General features: G+C 51.4%; 1 protein-coding gene and 1 pseudogene across 2 annotated transcripts; both read right to left on the bottom strand.

Annotated features, from left to right (window-relative positions):
• Positions 1–1,266: 1,266 nt before the first annotated feature.
• On the bottom strand, positions 1,267–8,293 carry LOC120653594 (annotated as a pseudogene).
• Positions 8,294–9,593: 1,300 nt separating this feature from the next.
• On the bottom strand, positions 9,594–14,827 carry LOC120656186. 2 transcript variants are annotated; one of them, XM_039934220.1, is made up of 2 exons: positions 14,623–14,827; positions 9,594–12,274 (listed from the first exon to the last, which is right to left on the bottom strand). In XM_039934220.1, exon 2 carries the CDS (start codon positions 11,940–11,942, stop codon positions 10,026–10,028), a length of 1,917 nt encoding a protein of 638 aa, XP_039790154.1. In that variant the 5' UTR covers positions 11,943–12,274; positions 14,623–14,827; the 3' UTR covers positions 9,594–10,025. The 2 variants fall into 2 exon arrangements, with proteins under 2 accessions (XP_039790154.1, XP_039790153.1); XM_039934219.1 differs by lacking the exon at positions 14,623–14,827 and adding an exon at positions 12,373–14,602.
• Positions 14,828–17,421: the final 2,594 nt, after the last annotated feature.

The raw sequence follows: 17,421 nt of genomic DNA, 5'->3' as shown, positions 1-17,421 counted from the left end.
TGTTCTTGGTGTGACACGAGTAGCATCTGAATGTTTTTGTTTTTTTGCTAGCACAAGCTTCACTGAATTTAACTCTCCTATACTGAAACTCTGTCCCAAAAGACTTCCTGGTCAAAAATTTCACCGTGCCACTGCTGGCAACCTGTACCACCAGGCGCCAAAGACTTCCTGATCAAAATTTTTACCGTGCCACAGTTGGCATTTGGCAACCTGTACCACCAGACGCCAAAGACTTCCTGCTCAAAACTTTTACCGTGCCACTCTGTTGGCAACCTGTACCGCCAGACGCACGTTTCAGGGAACTGTGAGCGCGAGGCAATGCTTGTGTGCGAACTGCTCAAGGACCCACCCAGATGGCAGTTAGCCATCTCCATCTCGGTGAACGGCAAGCTTGCAGGACACCAGGGATCCTTGCAGCAAGGAGAAGGACAAGCCCATGTGTGCCACCCAGCGAGACGGTTAGCCTTCCTCTTCCTCCCCATTATTTTCCCAGAAAGAAAGAATCGTGCTAGCTGAGCCTTGCCAAAGTTGACCCCTGTGCTTGTGCTGGCAAACAAGCCTCAGAAGCGCATGCAGGTTGCTGGCAGTGACATCGTAGCTGGAGCCAAGTTTTGGCGACGGCCAGGTGATTCCTCCACCCATCCATCAAAGTGAAGTTCCATGGGGGTCGACAATGGTGGTGAATTTGTCAGCATGACAACTCGTAATTCCAGATGCTCCACAGCCTACAAATAGGAGGCCCCAGGGACGGAGGCGAGCGCACCAGCCAGAACGAGTCCACAGCGAGAAGCACCACACGATCATCCGGAGCACGGGAAGGGAAGCACAAGCAGGCCGCGCGCCGGGCACATCGGCATGGCGAGGGGCTCCGTGTCCAGGATCGTGGGCGCTCTGGTGGTGGTGGCGCTCCTGGTGGCCGGCGCGGCGGAGGGCCAGGTCCTGCCGATCCCCTGCTGCCGCATCGACTGCTGCGACGGCAGGCCCGAGTGCTGCGGCCCCGGCCCCTGGATGGCCCCGGCGGCGCCCAAGGCCGCGGCCGCCACTGCCCCGCCGCCGCCCGGCGCCAGGGCTAGGCCGGCGGCTCGCGAGGTCGGCGCCGGGAACTAGGTCTATCTACCACTCTACTAGTAGCTCGCAGACCTTGGCGTCGTAGCCTGCTTCTGCGTGCGTCGGTGTGTGTGCGCTCGCTCTACTTGTGAGTTGTGAGTTCCCAAGCATAATACATGGAACCTTCGTACTGCAATCCAATCCACGTGCAGCATGATATCATTTCATTCCCGTGTTCACGATCATGTCATGCCTGAACACCTGACGCCCGCCCTTTCCCCTGACGCCGCCGAGCCGGCTGCCCGTGTAGAACTGCACGCCGCCGCCACGCCGGGCTGGTCCGCCCACAGCTCCATCGCCCGCCCCGTCGCGCCGTCCCGGACGCGCGACACCGGCGCCGTGCCTGCGGCGGCGCCGTCCACAGCGTAGTTGGTGTCGTAGCCCACGGCGCACGGCAGGAGCTTGCCCGCCCACGGGCGCCGGCGCGAGGAAGTCGTAGGGCGTGCCGGCCACGGGCGCCAGCCGCCAGGCCGCCCGTCGGGATGCATGAGCGCGGCGTCCACGCGCGAGTACCGCGACGAGAGGAGCTGCACCGCCTCTCCGGAGACGGGGCGGCGCCGCTGCCGTCGCCGCCGAGGTTCCAGTAGGCGTACGTGGTGCGCGATGTTCACCGGGGTGGCCCGGCGCCGCGCCGTGGCGTTCATGCGCGCACGCTCAGCACGTGCCCAAATGTGGGGGCGAGAGCTGGTACGTCACGCGTTAGCGCCGGCGATCACCAGCAGCGAGCACAAACGACTAGAACACCCTGGAACGCAGCGCGCGGTCACCGCGGCGTCGACGACGAGCTGGACGCGCGCGCGCGCGCGCGCGCGCGCGCGCGCGAGAGAGAGAGAGAGAGAGAGAGAGAGAGAGAGAGAGAGAGAGAGAGAGAGAGAGAGAGAGAGAGAGAGAGGTAGTTTCACTGCGTAACGACGCAGCTTGTTCTGATGCATTGAGTGATCTATATCACGGAAGAGATCCGCATCCCCCGCCACGATTAGCAGCTGCACGGTGTGCCTTATTTTCCGGTCACCCGTGCGACATGCACGGCATGCTCGCCATGGCGGGGAGTCACCCTGAGGACGCGGTCTCGGCGTGCCCACGTGCAGTCTCCGTGGCACCCAAGATTCTACGCGATTACAAACGTGCTTTGCAACAATCAAAACACCTACCTAATGCAGCTACATGCTGATACAAGTTTTGACACGATTAAGCATCAACAAATCACCCCCTTAATCTTGTCAAACTGTGACGACGCCGAGTTGCGTCCTCATCTCAATTAACCTGTTTCTCCCAAGAGGCTTTGTCAAGATGTCTGCCAACTGGTCGTCAGTCCCCACATGCCAAACGTCAAGGATGCCATCAGCAACACATTCTCTGATATAATGATATCGAGTGTCAATGTGCTTGGATCTCTCATGGTACACAGGATTCTTACAGAGCTCCTGGGCAGATTTGCTGTCAATATAGAGTCTGAACTTCTTCACTTCAGTACTCGTGAGATCAGCTAGCAGCCTGCTCAACCACACTCCCTGACATGTTCCAGTTGCAGCAGCTATGTACTCAGATTCACATGAGGACAGTGCAACCACCCTTTGCTTCTGTGAACTCCAAGTAATTAGGTTCGAACCAAGAAAGAAAACGACACCTGAAGTGCTTTTCCTCTTCTGAATGTCCCCTGCATGATCACTGTCAGTGAAGCCAAACAGCTCTGAATGAGTTCCATTGACAAACTTGCACCCCAGTTGTGTGGTTCCTGCAACATATCTAAGTTTGGTGCCTCCATGAACCTACTAACCATCCCAACAGAGAAAGCAAGATCTGGTCTTGAATTCACCAAGTATCTAAGGCTTCCAACAATGCTTCTGTACTTTGTTGCATTAGTCACCAGCTCAGGCTTGCCAGGCAACAGCTTGATGTGCTGCTCCATAGGTGTGTCCATAGGATTGCACCCCTTCATACCTGAGATATCAAGAATTTTCTTTGCATAGGCACCTTGACAAATAGAGATATCTCCTGACTGCTGTTTCACCTCTAGCCCCAAATAGTAGCTCAGCAAGCCCAGGTCACTCATGTTGCATCTGCTGCTTGAATGTAGCAATACCTTTGCTATCTGGCCCACAGATTATGAGATCATCAACATATACTCCAACTAGAAGCAGAGAACTCCCAGTTCCTCTTCTGTACACTGCATGTTCTTCTGTATTTCTGACAAAACCCAGTTTGCACAGCTCTTGATCAAGTCTGAAATTCCAAGCTCTTCGGGCTTGCTTCAGTCCATACTCCATACAAAGCCTTCTTCAGTCTTAACACTTTTGTAGGTGTTTTTGGATCAACAAATCCTGGAGGTTGCATTACATACACTTCTTCTTGCAAGTCTCCATTTAGAAAGGCACTCTTTACATTCATGTGGTGCACTTCCCATTCTCCCTGAGCTGCCAAAGACAACAGAATTCTCACTATTTCTAATCTAGCAACAGGAGCAAAGACTTCATCATAATCCACCCCCTGGATCTGTGCATATCCCTTGGCCACCAGCCTGGTTTTGTATATCACAATGTTACCAGCTGGGTCCTTTTTCACCTTGAAAACCCACTTCAGACCAGTTGGCTTGTGGTCACTTGGTTTTTTAGATGCTTCCCAAGTGTTGTTCTGAATGATGGCCTGCATCTCTGCCTCCATAGCCTTTCTCCAGCACTTTTCTTCTAGAGCTTGCTCAACACTAACTGGTTCTTCAGCTGCCAGCATGCACATACCACTATACTCAAAATCATGAATCTGTTCAGTGTTGTCATACAGGTCTGCTAAAGTCCTGAATCTCTGTGGACTTTCAGTTGAACTGCTTGAACTTGAGCTTGCAGCCTGCTGTGGCGTATGAGCTGAGCCTGGGGTCCCACCATGGATGGGTGTTGCTTCTAAAGGATCCACAAACTCTCCCCCAGCTCCTGACATCTCCCCCACAGTCTGTGCTGCAGGTGGCCCCTCATTCGGCACAAAACCATCTATTGTCGGATTTTGGTCAGTCTGTTCATAGTGAACTATGAAGGTGTCAGTTTCCTGTTGAACTGTGCTGCTGCCTGCATTTGTCCAGTCCCAAGGCCTATTCTCCTCAAAGATGACATCCCTGCTCACTACCAGCTTTCTAGTGGTAGGATTATATAGTCTGTACCCCTTTGAACCAGACTCATATCCAATGAACATCATTTTCTCTGATCTGTCAGATAACTTGCTCTGACCTGGACCAACTAGCTTTACATTTGCAACACATCCAAAAACTTTCAGATGACTAACCTTTGGTTTCTTGCCATGCCAAGCTTAAATGGGGTTTTGTTGCTCAGAGTCTTAGTAGGTGACCTGTTCAACACATAGACAGCAGTGCATATTGCTTCTCCCCAAAAAACTGATGGAACCTGCATAGACTTCAGCATACACCTTGCCATTTCAACTACTGTTTGATTCCTCCTTTCCACCACACCATTTTGCTGAGGAGAATATGGGGTGGTGGTGTAGTGCTTAATTCCACCATCACTGCAGAAGACTGAGAACAAATTAGAAGTAAACTCTCCCCCTCTATCTGTTCTCAGGGCTTTCAGCTTTTCACCAGACTCAACTTCAGCTCTGAGCTTGATCTTCTTGAAGTAATCCAGAGCTTGATCTTTAGTCTTGAGCATCTCAACCCACATATACCTGCCGCAATCATCAACAACCAGCAGAAAATAGGCTGCACCTCCTAGAGTCTTGGGAGTAATATGCCCACATAAGTCTGCATGAACAAGTTCTAGCCCTTTTTCTGCTCTGAAACTAGAGGCCTGTGGAAAAGGTTTTCTGTGTTGTTTTCCAAGAACACATCCATCACACACTTGCTCTATTCTTTTCACAATCGGCATGCCTTCCACCATGTTTTTCCCACTGAGCTCATGAAGTGCTCTGAAATTTAGGTGGCCAAATCTAGCATGCCATTGCCATGCTTTATCGTCTGACTAGGCTAACAAGCACACTGGGGGTACTAAGTCAAATTTTACAGTGTACAATCTGTAAGCAGTTCTTGGAGCAGCTATCAACAGAGTTTGTTCTTGATCAAACACACACAACTTTCCATCACCTAGAGTGATCTTAAAACCCTTTTTCTCCAACTGACCCAAACTAACAATATTACTTTGCAATTTAGGAATGAAATAAAAATTGGTCAGTAACTTGTGCTGTCCTTGACGACCTTGCATCACCACCGATCCAATGCCTTGGATCTCAACACGGGATCCATCTTCGAAACGCACCGTGCCGTGGACACCTTCATCAAGCTGTGTCAGCGCTGAACGTGTCCCTGCCATATGGTTACTGGCGCCTGTATCCAGCACCCACACACCATCAGGCACATGAACTGGGACCACGTTCTCCGTCAGATGAACGATCTGAGTTAGCCTGCGTACGACGTCAACATCGCACGTTGCCAGCATCAACGCCGACTGATATGCGCCACCCATCACCATGTTCTCCTCCAGCTGGCGTGCCTCCTTCTCCTTCTTTGGCCGCTTGCAATCTTGTGCCCAGTGGCCATATATGCCACAGTTTCGACAGCGCCCCTTCCTCCTTGGTGTGCCCTCGGACGTCAATTTGACAGGTCCTGTGGCACCACCGTCAGAGCGCGCTGCCGGCTTGTTCTTCGTTTGGCTGCCGCCGGAGCTGCTTCCGCCGCTGTCCTTGGAGCCGGCCTGGAAACGATGCTTGTGTTTCTCAAGCCACTCTTCTTCTGCCAGCAGCAGTCGTCCGGCCTTGTCAGTGATATGTTCCACCTTCTCCTCGAGGCGTTCCTCCGCCGCGCGCAACCGCCCGATCAGCTCCTCCACGGTGAGCTTCTTGAGGTCGCAGAGCATCTCGATTGAGACGACCACGCTAGTGAAGCGTGGGGGGGGGGGGCGACGTGCAGGAATTTGTTGACAACCTTCACATCGTCGATCGTCTCGCCGAGAGTCTTCAGGTCGGCGACGAGATTGGTGATGCGCATGTCGAAGTCGTCGATCGTCTCCCCCTCCTTTAACTGGAGGTTCTCGAACTCCCTCAGGAGCTTCTGGCCGTTGACGTCCTTCACGTGATCCGCACCGAGCCGCATCGTCTTCACCGCCTCCCACGCCTCCTTGACGGTTTTCTTGCCGCCGAGCGTTTGCCACATCTCCTTGGGCACGGATTGCAGCAGCGCACTCATGGCTTGCCGGTCCTGCACGCGCTCCATGCCAGCACCGCCGGGATCGATGGCGTCCCAGATCTCCATGGCTTCGTAGTTGCACTGCATCAACATTGCCCACTCGGTGTAGTTCGAACGCGACAGCATGGGCCACATCAACGAGCCCTCCTTCACGCCACCGGCACCAGAGCTGGGACCGACATCGCTCATCTCCTTCTTGGGTTTCTTCAAGGCTGGTGATCTAGGCGGGCTTATCGATCCGCTATAGAACATCAACAGGCTCTGATGCCAGTTTGTTAGCGCCGGCGATCACCAGCAGCGAGCACAAATGACTAGAACACCCTGGAACGCAGCGCGCAGTCACCGCGGCGGCGACGGCGAGCTAGACATACGCGCGCGTGCGCGCGCGCTCGAGAGAGAGAGGTAGTTTCACTGCGTAACGGCGCAGCTTGTTCTGATGCATTGAGTGATCTATATCACGGAAAAGATCCGCATCCCCCGCCATGATTAGCAGCTGCACGGTGTGCCTTATTTTCCGGTCACCCGTGCGACATGCATGGCATGCTCGCCATGGCGGGGAGTCACCCTGAGGACGCGGTCTCGGCGTGCCCACGTGCAGTCTCCGTGGCACCCAAGATTCTACGCGATTACAAACATGCTTTGCAACAATCAAAACACCTACCTAATGCAGCTACATGCTGATACAAGTTTTGACACAATTACAGAATGAGAAGCATCAACATCACGTACGTACACGCCCAGGTCGCCGGGGAACCCTGCGTACAACTGCAGGGTGATGCATTCCAATTTCCAAACCGCACTCGTCTGCACGGTGAAGAAACCTGGACACCGTACCTTGCTCCCCATCGAAGCTATGGTAGTAGAGAGTGATGTACGGGGAGTCGCCGCCGTCGACGTGCTCCTTCGCCGTCCTTACGACCTTGCTGAACCCCCGGTGACCGCCTGAAACGAACGATCAGATCAGTTCTTTTGAGAAGAAGGAAACGAACGGACAATCACATCGATTGGAGCAATCCATCTGCGTGCAGACTCTGCAGAGGCCTCGGTCCGCGTGCAGCCTCAGCTCTCGCCGTGGAGCGAGCGAGTTGTTGCCGTCGTTGCAGTACAGCCCGGTAGGTCTTCTCGTCGAGCGGGAACCGGGCGCCGGCGATCCTGTTGGCCACGCGGCCGATCAGACCCCCGAAGTAGGAGGTGCCGTTCTGCATGTTCACGTAAGACAGCAATAGGTGAACTCGTCGTACAATGATATTATATCATAGACTGTCTCCTGAATGACATGTAATTTAAGATGACTTAACAGACAATCTCTACAATGGATTGTCTATTTAGTTGTTCTATAGAAATTTTAGCTTATCAGACAGTTGTTTAGTGAAGCAACCACTTCTTTCTCTTACCTCCCTCCCTTTCTTCGACATCATCAAAAATTCTATGTAGCATTGCACGAGACAGATCATGAGTCTATCTACATGTAGCATTGTACTTACTATAAGGGAGATAAATTTGGAGCCAGACAGATCCTGTAAGGACAGCTCCAACGTATTTTTTTTGGTGGTGCTAGTAAGAGAGAGAAACGGATGAAAGGGGTGCTATTCATTGGAGCAAAAAATTTCGTGGGTGCACCACAAGCACCGGAGGCCAAGTTAAGCATCCGGTGCAAAGGAAGAAAAAGATAGAATGTGACTGTTTGTCAGAGAATCTAGTTGAAGAAAGTACGAGTAGGAGTAAATGAATTCTTGATTGGTAGTATTTTTATTTCCTAATGGATCCCATCTTAGCACATGATAACTAAACGTTGGAGCGTTTTTTGCTAGACAGGCTGGATATGACGTGGCTTCCTTTGCACCCTGGTGAAAGATTATAAGCTGGAGCTGCTCTGATCGGTGTGCTCTCTTGACTTCTTACCACGTAGTCAGCGACGGTGTCGTAGCCGAGCACGACGTCATCGTGTTGCGCGTTTCTGTTCGCCGTCTGCATTCTTCTGGATGGATGGGCAGCAAGCGGCTGCATGCCAGTGCTACCTGCTAGCCAGTAGCCACCATGCGGCAGTGCGGCACTCTAGTATGTGGATGTCTGGATTGCACCAACGGCGCCTGGTGATGCTGTGCTGTCATCTGCCTGCCGGGTCTTCATCAGCCTTGGACACTTTGGCGCGTGCAGCTAGCCAGCTAGGGATGGAAATAGTAGATGGATATCCACATTTTTTTAATCGGATCAAAAGATAGTGCCAACACGTTCGCATTTAGATATCTACTTAATTGATAATTTGGAATAACAAAAATATTATGCAAGTAGAGCTTAAAGTATGAACATATGTAAAAAAGAGACATCATTGAAATAAATTATTGATTAATAATATTTCATTAATTTAATATATCAACAAAAAGTAAGTATAGCAGTAGACAAAAAATTTGTATATTATAGGAATGCAAATTGATGACTCTTAGGTGCACCTCTTACCCTCTTTAGTTCAAAGTTTTGTACTAATTTTTCAAAACAAAATCTGATTTTGAAAAAGTGGTACAAAATTTTGAACTAAATAGGGTTGAAGGTGCAACTAAGGGTCACTAATTAACACCCCTAGTATATTAAGATGATCTATAACGCTAAGTAAATTTAATGTGGTATTTAAAACTAATTTATATGAATCAATATATCAGTTTCAATTAAGTCAAAATAATATATTGATAATATAGTTATGAGAGGTGCTTTATCTATACAAATACAGATAATAATGGATATCTACACTTATTTCTGATATGGATTCAAATTTTGATAGAGAAACTTATGAGAATAAACGAATTCGGATACATCCACTCTAGTTACATATTAGAAATGGATGTGAATATCAACATTTATATTCACATTTAAGCGGATATGGAATGTATGGAACTTGCAAGCTCACCTCTAGTGTTGTTGTTTAGGTATAAAAGGCGTCTCGAGACAAGAAAAACACGGTCCTAGGAACTCCACAACGGCAAATGACGGCTGCGTGAGACTACACCTGTATGATCGCACCTACAGAACCTACCCTTATAAGCACATCTGAGAGACTAAGTTGGCAGAATCACGAGATTGATGAAGTCATCATAGGTGCTTCGGTATCGATGGACATGCCGCCTACCACTAAAAGAATAGCGGAATGCAATGCAAGTCTAGGACTCACCTGGGTGGTCATGTTCCACCACAAAAAACCTTACCAGCTGAGCTACACTTACGCTTAGTTCGCGTGAGACGATCACTTACACATGTACAGCCGAATGCTTTGAACTGTGGAGTGTACAATGAGAATAATCATCAAGCAAAAACATTGCAAAAGAATCAAACTTCTGATAAACACTAGACCAGCATTGTAGGCTCGTACAACACTTCAAATACCAGTACTATACCACACATCCATAAAAAGCCTATTCCACATCAAAACTTGATCTTGAGAACCATCAGCTGCCATTTCAGCAGAGCAGAGTGTCGCCAGAAGTACAGTTTTGATTATTACACACTGACCTTTATTCACACCAACTGCAGCTACAAAGCCCAAAAGCTTTGGGACCTGCCACGAATGATTCAACATAAAACAAACAGCCCCTACAAGTCGAGTGTCCAATTTGCAAATAGAGCATGTAGTGTATTATAGACAGCCAATCTAACAGCTAGTACTAGTTTTTTCCTGTTTCTCTTTTGATTTGATGAAGAAAAAGATGCGTGGAAGTAGAGAAATCGAGCCTCAAGAGCGCTCCCTGCTTCAGAGCCTGCCGACGTCGACGTTCCGGAAGCTGCCGCCGAGCAACGTCAGGAGGCCGCCGCCGTGCACCCTCCCCTCGGGGACGGCGACCGCCCCTCCCTCTCTGCTCCTCTCCGGCGGCGGCGCGGCCGGCGCCAAGGACTTCATGGAGTGGGGGACCAGCACCTGGGGAGGGATCAGCTCCAGCCTCCCCGCCGCGGCCACGGGCGAGCCGTCGCAGTCCGACACCGTGCTCGCCCCGGAGGACGAGTGCTCGTTGTGCACGTTCCCGGCGCCGGCGGACCGGACGAGGCCGTGGAAGAGGCCCGGCCCGATCATGCCCGCGACCGCGGCGCCGCCGCCGCCGCAGCGGCGCTGCTGCGAGGCTACCAGCGTGGCGTGCGCCGCGCAGAGGCCGCTCCGGCCGCGCGCGAACTTCTCGCAGCCGCCGCCGAAGTTGCAGCGCTTCCCGCCGCCGTGGGCCTTGCAGTACTCGGTGCTTCCCTGGGCGCTCTTGCCGCACCCGTCCACCCTGCACCGCTTGCCGCCGCCGTGCTTCACGCACCGGTCCGTGCGCCCGCGCGCGCTCTTGCCGCACCCGGGCACCGCGCACCGCTTCCCGCCGCCGTGCGCCACGCAGAACTCCGTGCCGCCGTGGACGCTCTTCGGGCACACGCCGCCGCCCTCGTACATGCACCGCTTCCCGCCGCCGTGCGCCTTGCACAGCGGCGTGCTGCCCTCGGCGCCCTTGGCGCACCCCTCGAAGACGCACCGCTTCCCGCCGCCGTGCGCCTTGCAGTAGAGCGTGCTGCCCTGCGAGCCCTTGCGGCAGTCCGGGTATTGGCACCGCCGCCCGCCGCCGTGGGAGATGCACAGCCCGACCCTGCCCTCGGCGCTCCTGATGCAGCCCTCCACGGAGCACCTCTTCCCGCCGCCGTGCTTGATGCACCGCCCGGACTTGCCACGCGCGGCTTTCGGGCAGCCAGCGTAGCCGCACCGCCGCCCGCCGCCATGGGCGATGCAGTGATCCGTCTTCCCTTCCGCGCTCTTGGTGCAGCCGAGCTGCAGGCACCGCCGTCCGCCGCCGTGGGCCTTGCAGTAGGCCGTGCGGCTCTCGGCGCCCTTGTGACACCCAGGCTTCTGGCACCTCTGCCCGCCGCCATGAGCGATGCACAGGCCCGACGCACCTCGCGCGCCCTTGGAGCACCCTTTGAACCTGCACTTCTTGGGATGCCGGCGATGTACAGGATTGCTTACCACGGTCACAACGTCAGAGCTCACGCCGAACGAAGCCTCCGTCAAGGACGCCGAAGGTTCAGGGCTGAGCCGAAAACCACTGTGATCACGAACAGTACTGTCGTAACTGTTGTGATCTGTGTGGTCTACCAAACCCTGTGCCTCTTCAGCTGCTGCATAGTCTGCCCCAGGCGCGAAGACAAGGGATGGCATGTAGCCACCGGAGCTCCTCCTCGCCGACGTTGAGCCCTCATCGACGGCGCCGAAGGAAATGATGTGGCCGGTAGGCATTTCTCTGTGTTGAATTGCTCCAGCGTTGCGGCCCTGGCGAGCCCCAAGGCTCAGCGCCCCTGGATCAGCGAAGGAGAAGCTCTGGCCAAACAAAGTCACAGGTGCTCTAGACTTGTCTGCTCCGGCAGGATGCTGATCGGCAGAGTTAGCATCCGGAGTTGGTCCCAGTCCGAGGACTAGTCTGCACCCATCATCTTGCGCAGGCACATGACTAGACCTTCGCAAACCTCTCTGGCCATGGCTGTAGCTGTTGTCCATTGATGAACCCAACCGGTCTAGGCCAAATGTTATCTGACTCTGACCATGGCTGCCTGATGTGTAGCTTGTCATTGAGAAACCAATTGACACTGCAGAATCATCCATCAGAGGCTCGTTTCTGCGGTGCAGGATACCCGCAAAACCGTTATTCATCAAAGCTAAATGCTCTGCTAATACAGTGAAGGTGGTGGAAGAGCAACGATGAGATCAGGGGTTTACTGATCTCTTATATGTGCACTGTCGAGTAGACGAAGTGAAAGAATATAAGCAGCAGTGAAGTACCACTTGATCCACCACTAACAAAGCCTGATGTGTCTGCCCGGTCCATTACAGTCTTGCTCCAGTATAAAAATTGTGATCCAGGAGGTATTTAACCTCTGAGGCTCTGACAGACTAAACTGTATAGTGATGTTCACTGATAGTGGATCTTCAAAAAGCAGAGGAAGCCAGTTGCTCTATGCTAGTGAAATCTTCGGAGTAGAACACTGCAGCAAGGAGTGGAAACACGGTTGAGATTCTGTTCTAGAAAAAAAAACTAGGGCCCGGTTAGTATGTGAAAGTTTCACAACAGTATGAATACTACCCCGTGAAATTCTTGCATTCCAAACATTGTGCTCCACAGTTGAGAATGGTATACTGTTATTTAATGTCCACACCACCCACCGCATCATATAATTGAGCTTAACCATAGAACTATTCAAAGAAAGAAAATTTCTGTTTTACTGTACTTGGGAAAAGCTTACACATTATTAAGGAGATCATGAACCAACCATAAGAGCAAATATTATAATGGGCTGTAAGTTGGCTAAATGCTGAGGTGGAGGAGAGAGGAAAGAAAAGAGAAAAAAGGTGGGCTGTAAGCTTATAGCCGGCTTCGACACAAGAACCAAGAAATCTTGTGAGAGAGACAGGTGTGCTATGTATTAATGATGAAGGACTAAACCACTATACGAATAGGCTGAGAGGTATGCTACAAGAATCCTTGCAGCCAGCAGCAGGCTAAATTATTAACCTTGCTCTAATTAGGAAAAATGTTGACCAGGACCTATTTCATTAATAGACCAATATTATGTGGCAAACCAGAAAGGTCATAGTACTCCAAATGAAGGTAAACAGAAAGGTAAAACATACTGTCGTAACTATTCTACTTGTGTCTGATAGCTGGATTTTTCTCTCTCCAAAATTAAGTACGTTGGTTTGAGTTTGGACGAAGAATAAAAAAGATGACAAGCCCAAACATGACATGAGTCTGGAACAAAAATCAAAGAAGACCATCGTGATTACTTGAGAACAAGAGTTTGCGCAATATATATAGCTATGTTAATAACTTAATATCTTCTCTTCTGCAAACGAAGATAAGCTGACATCTCGGCTGATCAAGTTGACTTTCCTAGCTATCAATCCCTAGATAGGTTGTGCTAAAAATCTCGAGAAAACCAAATTAATTTCACTTGACTTTATGCATGATTGTTCATGAATCAGTCAGTGATGGTACCAGCCCGTACAAACCTTATATAGAACTGCATAATTTCGGTTTGCTCAGGTCATACCTATGCTTACAAGCACACAAGAATCCAATCCGTTAGAAAGAGCAGGGTCAGAGCTCATGCCTTTGAGCAAATTTTCTAAGACAACAGGAAGAGCCATTCAGTTGACTCGACCGTACAGCAATTCCAATAGCCGTGGAAAAGAATATCAGGGGCGTGAGATGATGAGAATCGGTTCAGTTGAGATAAATCTTATCAGAGTCCCCAAAAACTAAATCAGGCGTGGGTTTCTTAGCGATCATGAAAGAATTAAGCTAATTACAAAAAAAAAACTTAGGTAGTATTCTACTTAACTCTTCTACCCCTACAATTTCTTGGAAATGGAAAAGGAAAAAATAAGCACCTACTAAAATTCGGAAACACCGAAACACATGGGATTGGGCTAGTACCTATATATGATAGGTGTCATGGACAAAGTGTAGTGAATATGCTACTACTTGTCAAGCATAAAGCAGGGCAAAAGATTGTCCTCCCTTTCATTTTTGAAAACCAGGTGTTTGATCTAGGATGGTTCCAGAAAGATATGAAAATAGAAGAATATTTGGAGTAAATCTCGGTGCACTGAGGAACTTTTGGCCTGTTCGGCTGGACCTAGCTAATAGAGGTGCCGAGTTAATCTACCAGCAAGCCGAACGTCTGGTGGTGGCCGCCGAATGGCTGGGCTCAGCCCAGCCCAGCCAGTTCCCACCAGCCGAACAGGCTGAGACCCTGTGTCGCCAGTCGCCACACCTTCATCCTCCAATGAATGAAAAAGAAAAGAAGAGAGAGAATTTCCTGTGGCCAGTAGCCTGGTGTTGCCCAAATCGCGAACAGTACCCAAGAAGGCAAGAACAGAGCAAAACCTGAAAAAAGAAAGTCTGGAAGAGTCCAAAACTCTTCACAAAGGACTCACCCTCAGTCCCTCACCCTACCACATCATAGCCCTCAACGGGCGCACCAAATTCACGCAGCAACTCCGGTGACCACCACGCGGCAAGAGCCGGATTGCCGGGACGGATCTGAATGAACAACATAGGAATCGCCTGCCGGCAGCCATCCATGGCGGAAGGCTCAAGAACCTCGAGCCAGCGGTCAGAATCGAGAGCTCACCCGCAAAAGCTACCACGCATGCATGCCCAGCCAGAGGCTTCTCGGTTTGTACCTCTACGCCTGCCGCAGGGCAGCTGAGCAAGCAAACGGAGGGAGAGCTACGGCCATGGCAGAGAACCGACGGTATCTCGGCCGGGGCAACAGAGGCGGAGAAGAAAAGAGAGGAGAGAGAAAGGAGGGTGGAGCAGGGGAATCACCTCGCATCTCCGCGGAGAGAATCGCAGGCACGGCGGGAGGGAGAGGGAGACAGACCGGGGCCGGGGGAGATTTTATTATGCCGAGGCAGGCAGGCGGGGAGGCAGGGCGAGTGGCGCCTGGCCTCAGGTCTCAGGCTGACGGAGCAATGCGGCGGCGGTGGCGGCTGCGGTGCGGGGAGGGGGGCTCGTGCGTGCGCGCGCGCGCGCCCGGCCAGCCGCGACGTCACGTGACGGCGCCCCTTCCCCGCGCGCGCTTGGCTCCAGCTGTCCCGCGCCGGCCGGCCGGGTGGCTCCAGCCGACGCCCGGCTGGCTGGTGGCGTGTGTGGCCTACGTTTAGCTGGGACCTGGGGGGCTCCACGTCCAGCCCGGCGCGGCCCCGGCTCCGGTGAATTTTTGCCGCCTCGCCACCAGTGGCTACTTTTGTGGAACCGCGACGGCGCATCGGTAGGTCTCCGAGGCCGGGGGAAGACAATGGCGATGGCTTCAGCATCTCTCCCCCTGCCCTCTTGCCAAGCAAGTGATGTTCTCTTTTTTTTCCTTGGGTGGAAATAGAGAACGTGTACCATTACCACGAGGCAGCTAGCCCTCCTCTGGGAACGCGCACGACCAAAAATTGTAAAACAAAAGGAAGTCCAAGACGCAACTAGCAACTTGCCGTATAGAATCAAGTGCCATCATGTGTGTGTGTGTGTATGTGTACTCCTTTCAGATTCAACGTGCGACTACTGAATCTCAGGGCTTTGCCCAATGGCCGTCGATTGCTTTGTCAACCGCGCGCAGATGCCTGAAAAGTTCAAGATTCTTCTTTTCAAAAAAAAAAGAAAAAAGAAATGTTCAAGATTCCTATGCTCGAACAAGGTTCATTCAAGCAATGCAAGCCACGCTATGCAACTAACCGTGCAAGTGAGCCAAAGAACCACGGTGACTGGACCAGCTCCTAGCCTGCACTGTCACCCCGTCCCTTTCAGCGAAAAGAAGAGGCCAGCCACGGCGGGTGGTGCAGGTACAAGAAAAAGTCTGATTGGATCGGGTGCTCTAGACTAACAGGGGAGGGGTGAATTAGGCACTCTAAAAAACTTAGACCTATGGCTCCAACTAATTTGCACAAAACTTAAACTAAAACAAGCTATCTAGATGTGTAACTATGGTTGTTCTAGTGTGAAACCCCTATCAAAAAAGAGTTTAGCAACCTATAGCCTTTCCAATCAAGAAACTACTCTATGAAAGTAAAGACAATACAAATTGCTAGTATGAAATACGGAAGCTTAATGAGCGGGATATGAGATAGCAAACTCTTGACGCGGGTGTTTATCCCGTGGTTCGGTTAGCCACAAAGGCACACCTACATCCACGTTGTTGTAGCACTCACTAAGAGTATTGCTACTCGGCCACCAAGTCTCTTCCGTGAACACAATCACGGTTACCTTGATCCCGGGTTCCACTAAGGAGCTTCTCCACAAAGGATGGGGGTCTCCACGTCCCCCGCACAAAGTGTCGTCGCCGCTCCACACCAAGTCGGAGGGTCGATGACGTTGCCAGCGAGCTTCATAGCTCCAAGGGGCCGGCGCACCAAGCTCTTCTTTTGGTTCACTAAAGAACCACAGCACAAAGGCTCAAGGCCTTGCAATCTCACTCACTAAGAGCTAATCTAGCACTCACACTTTACAAGGCTAGTGCTAAAGGCTAAGGATATGATCAATGGGCTCTTGTATGGCTTGGAGATGATCTTGGGTGTGTGTGTGACTTCTAGCAACTCCAACAAGCTTCAAATGGCCGGGGGATGCCATATATATAGGCCTCCAAGTCGTGGAGCCGTTGCTCCAACGGTCAGCAAAAAGCTGTGTACCATCGGATGAACCGATGCCTCTGCATGGGGTAGCGTCGGTTCATCCGGTCACTCTCAGACCCGAAGTAGCCGTTGGCTTCTCTGACACAGTTGCAGTAGTTCCAGGGACCATCGGTTGAACCGATGCTTGGGATGTCGGTTCAACGGGTCACATACAGCAACTGGACTAGCCGTTGGGCCTCCCTCTTCTGCTGATGTCAATGCACCGATGCTATGCTCCGACGCCTCGCCGGTTCAACCGGTGCTGAAGACTTGGCTCCTGCGTACTTGACATCGTCTCTGGAACATGGTATGTTGAATGCACCGATGCCTATCTTGAAGCCGTCGGTTCAACCGGTGCTTCACTTGATCTTCACATGATCTCCAGAGGCGCATAGACTTGTGCCAATAGCCAGGCCGTCGGATCATCCGACAACCATCGGATGCACCGATGACTATAGCATCGGTTCTTCCGGTGCTACTGATTTCAGTAGAACTCGTCCAATTCAGCGTTTCTTTGAGTTCTTTCTTCGTGTTTTGCTTTGCATGGCCTTTTTACTTCATCCCTAGAATCTATAAATGTTCACTTAACAATACCATTAGTCTCATTGATTGCGTTGTCATTTAATCACCAAAATCACTCGAAATAGCATAAATGGTGCCATGTTCGTTATAAACTCTGACGCTGCTACACGATCACGCGATTGGCTACGAGATTACGTGAGCAGGCTGCGTTTCTTGGGGCCTCTCGTTCTGGATCCTTTCGCACGAATCATCGAGGAGGAGCGCCTGAATTGGTTTGGTTGGTAGCCAGATTCTTGTTGAGTGGGTCGTGCTTATTATTGCTGCTTTGTTCGTGTCCACTTGCGTTCATGCTTATTAAGTGGTGTTATATATGGAGTATGTATGGTCTCAACAGAAAAAGAACTGTCCTGTGGAAGATGGGACATATATAGGCTTCTTCCTTTCCCTG

Source organism: Panicum virgatum, chromosome 1N (assembly GCF_016808335.1).
Source record: "Panicum virgatum strain AP13 chromosome 1N, P.virgatum_v5, whole genome shotgun sequence".
In the NCBI taxonomy this organism is placed as follows: Eukaryota; Viridiplantae; Streptophyta; class Magnoliopsida; order Poales; family Poaceae; genus Panicum; species Panicum virgatum.
Note: the sequence above shows the minus strand (reverse complement) of the source record. Positions and strands in the feature narration are given on the sequence as shown.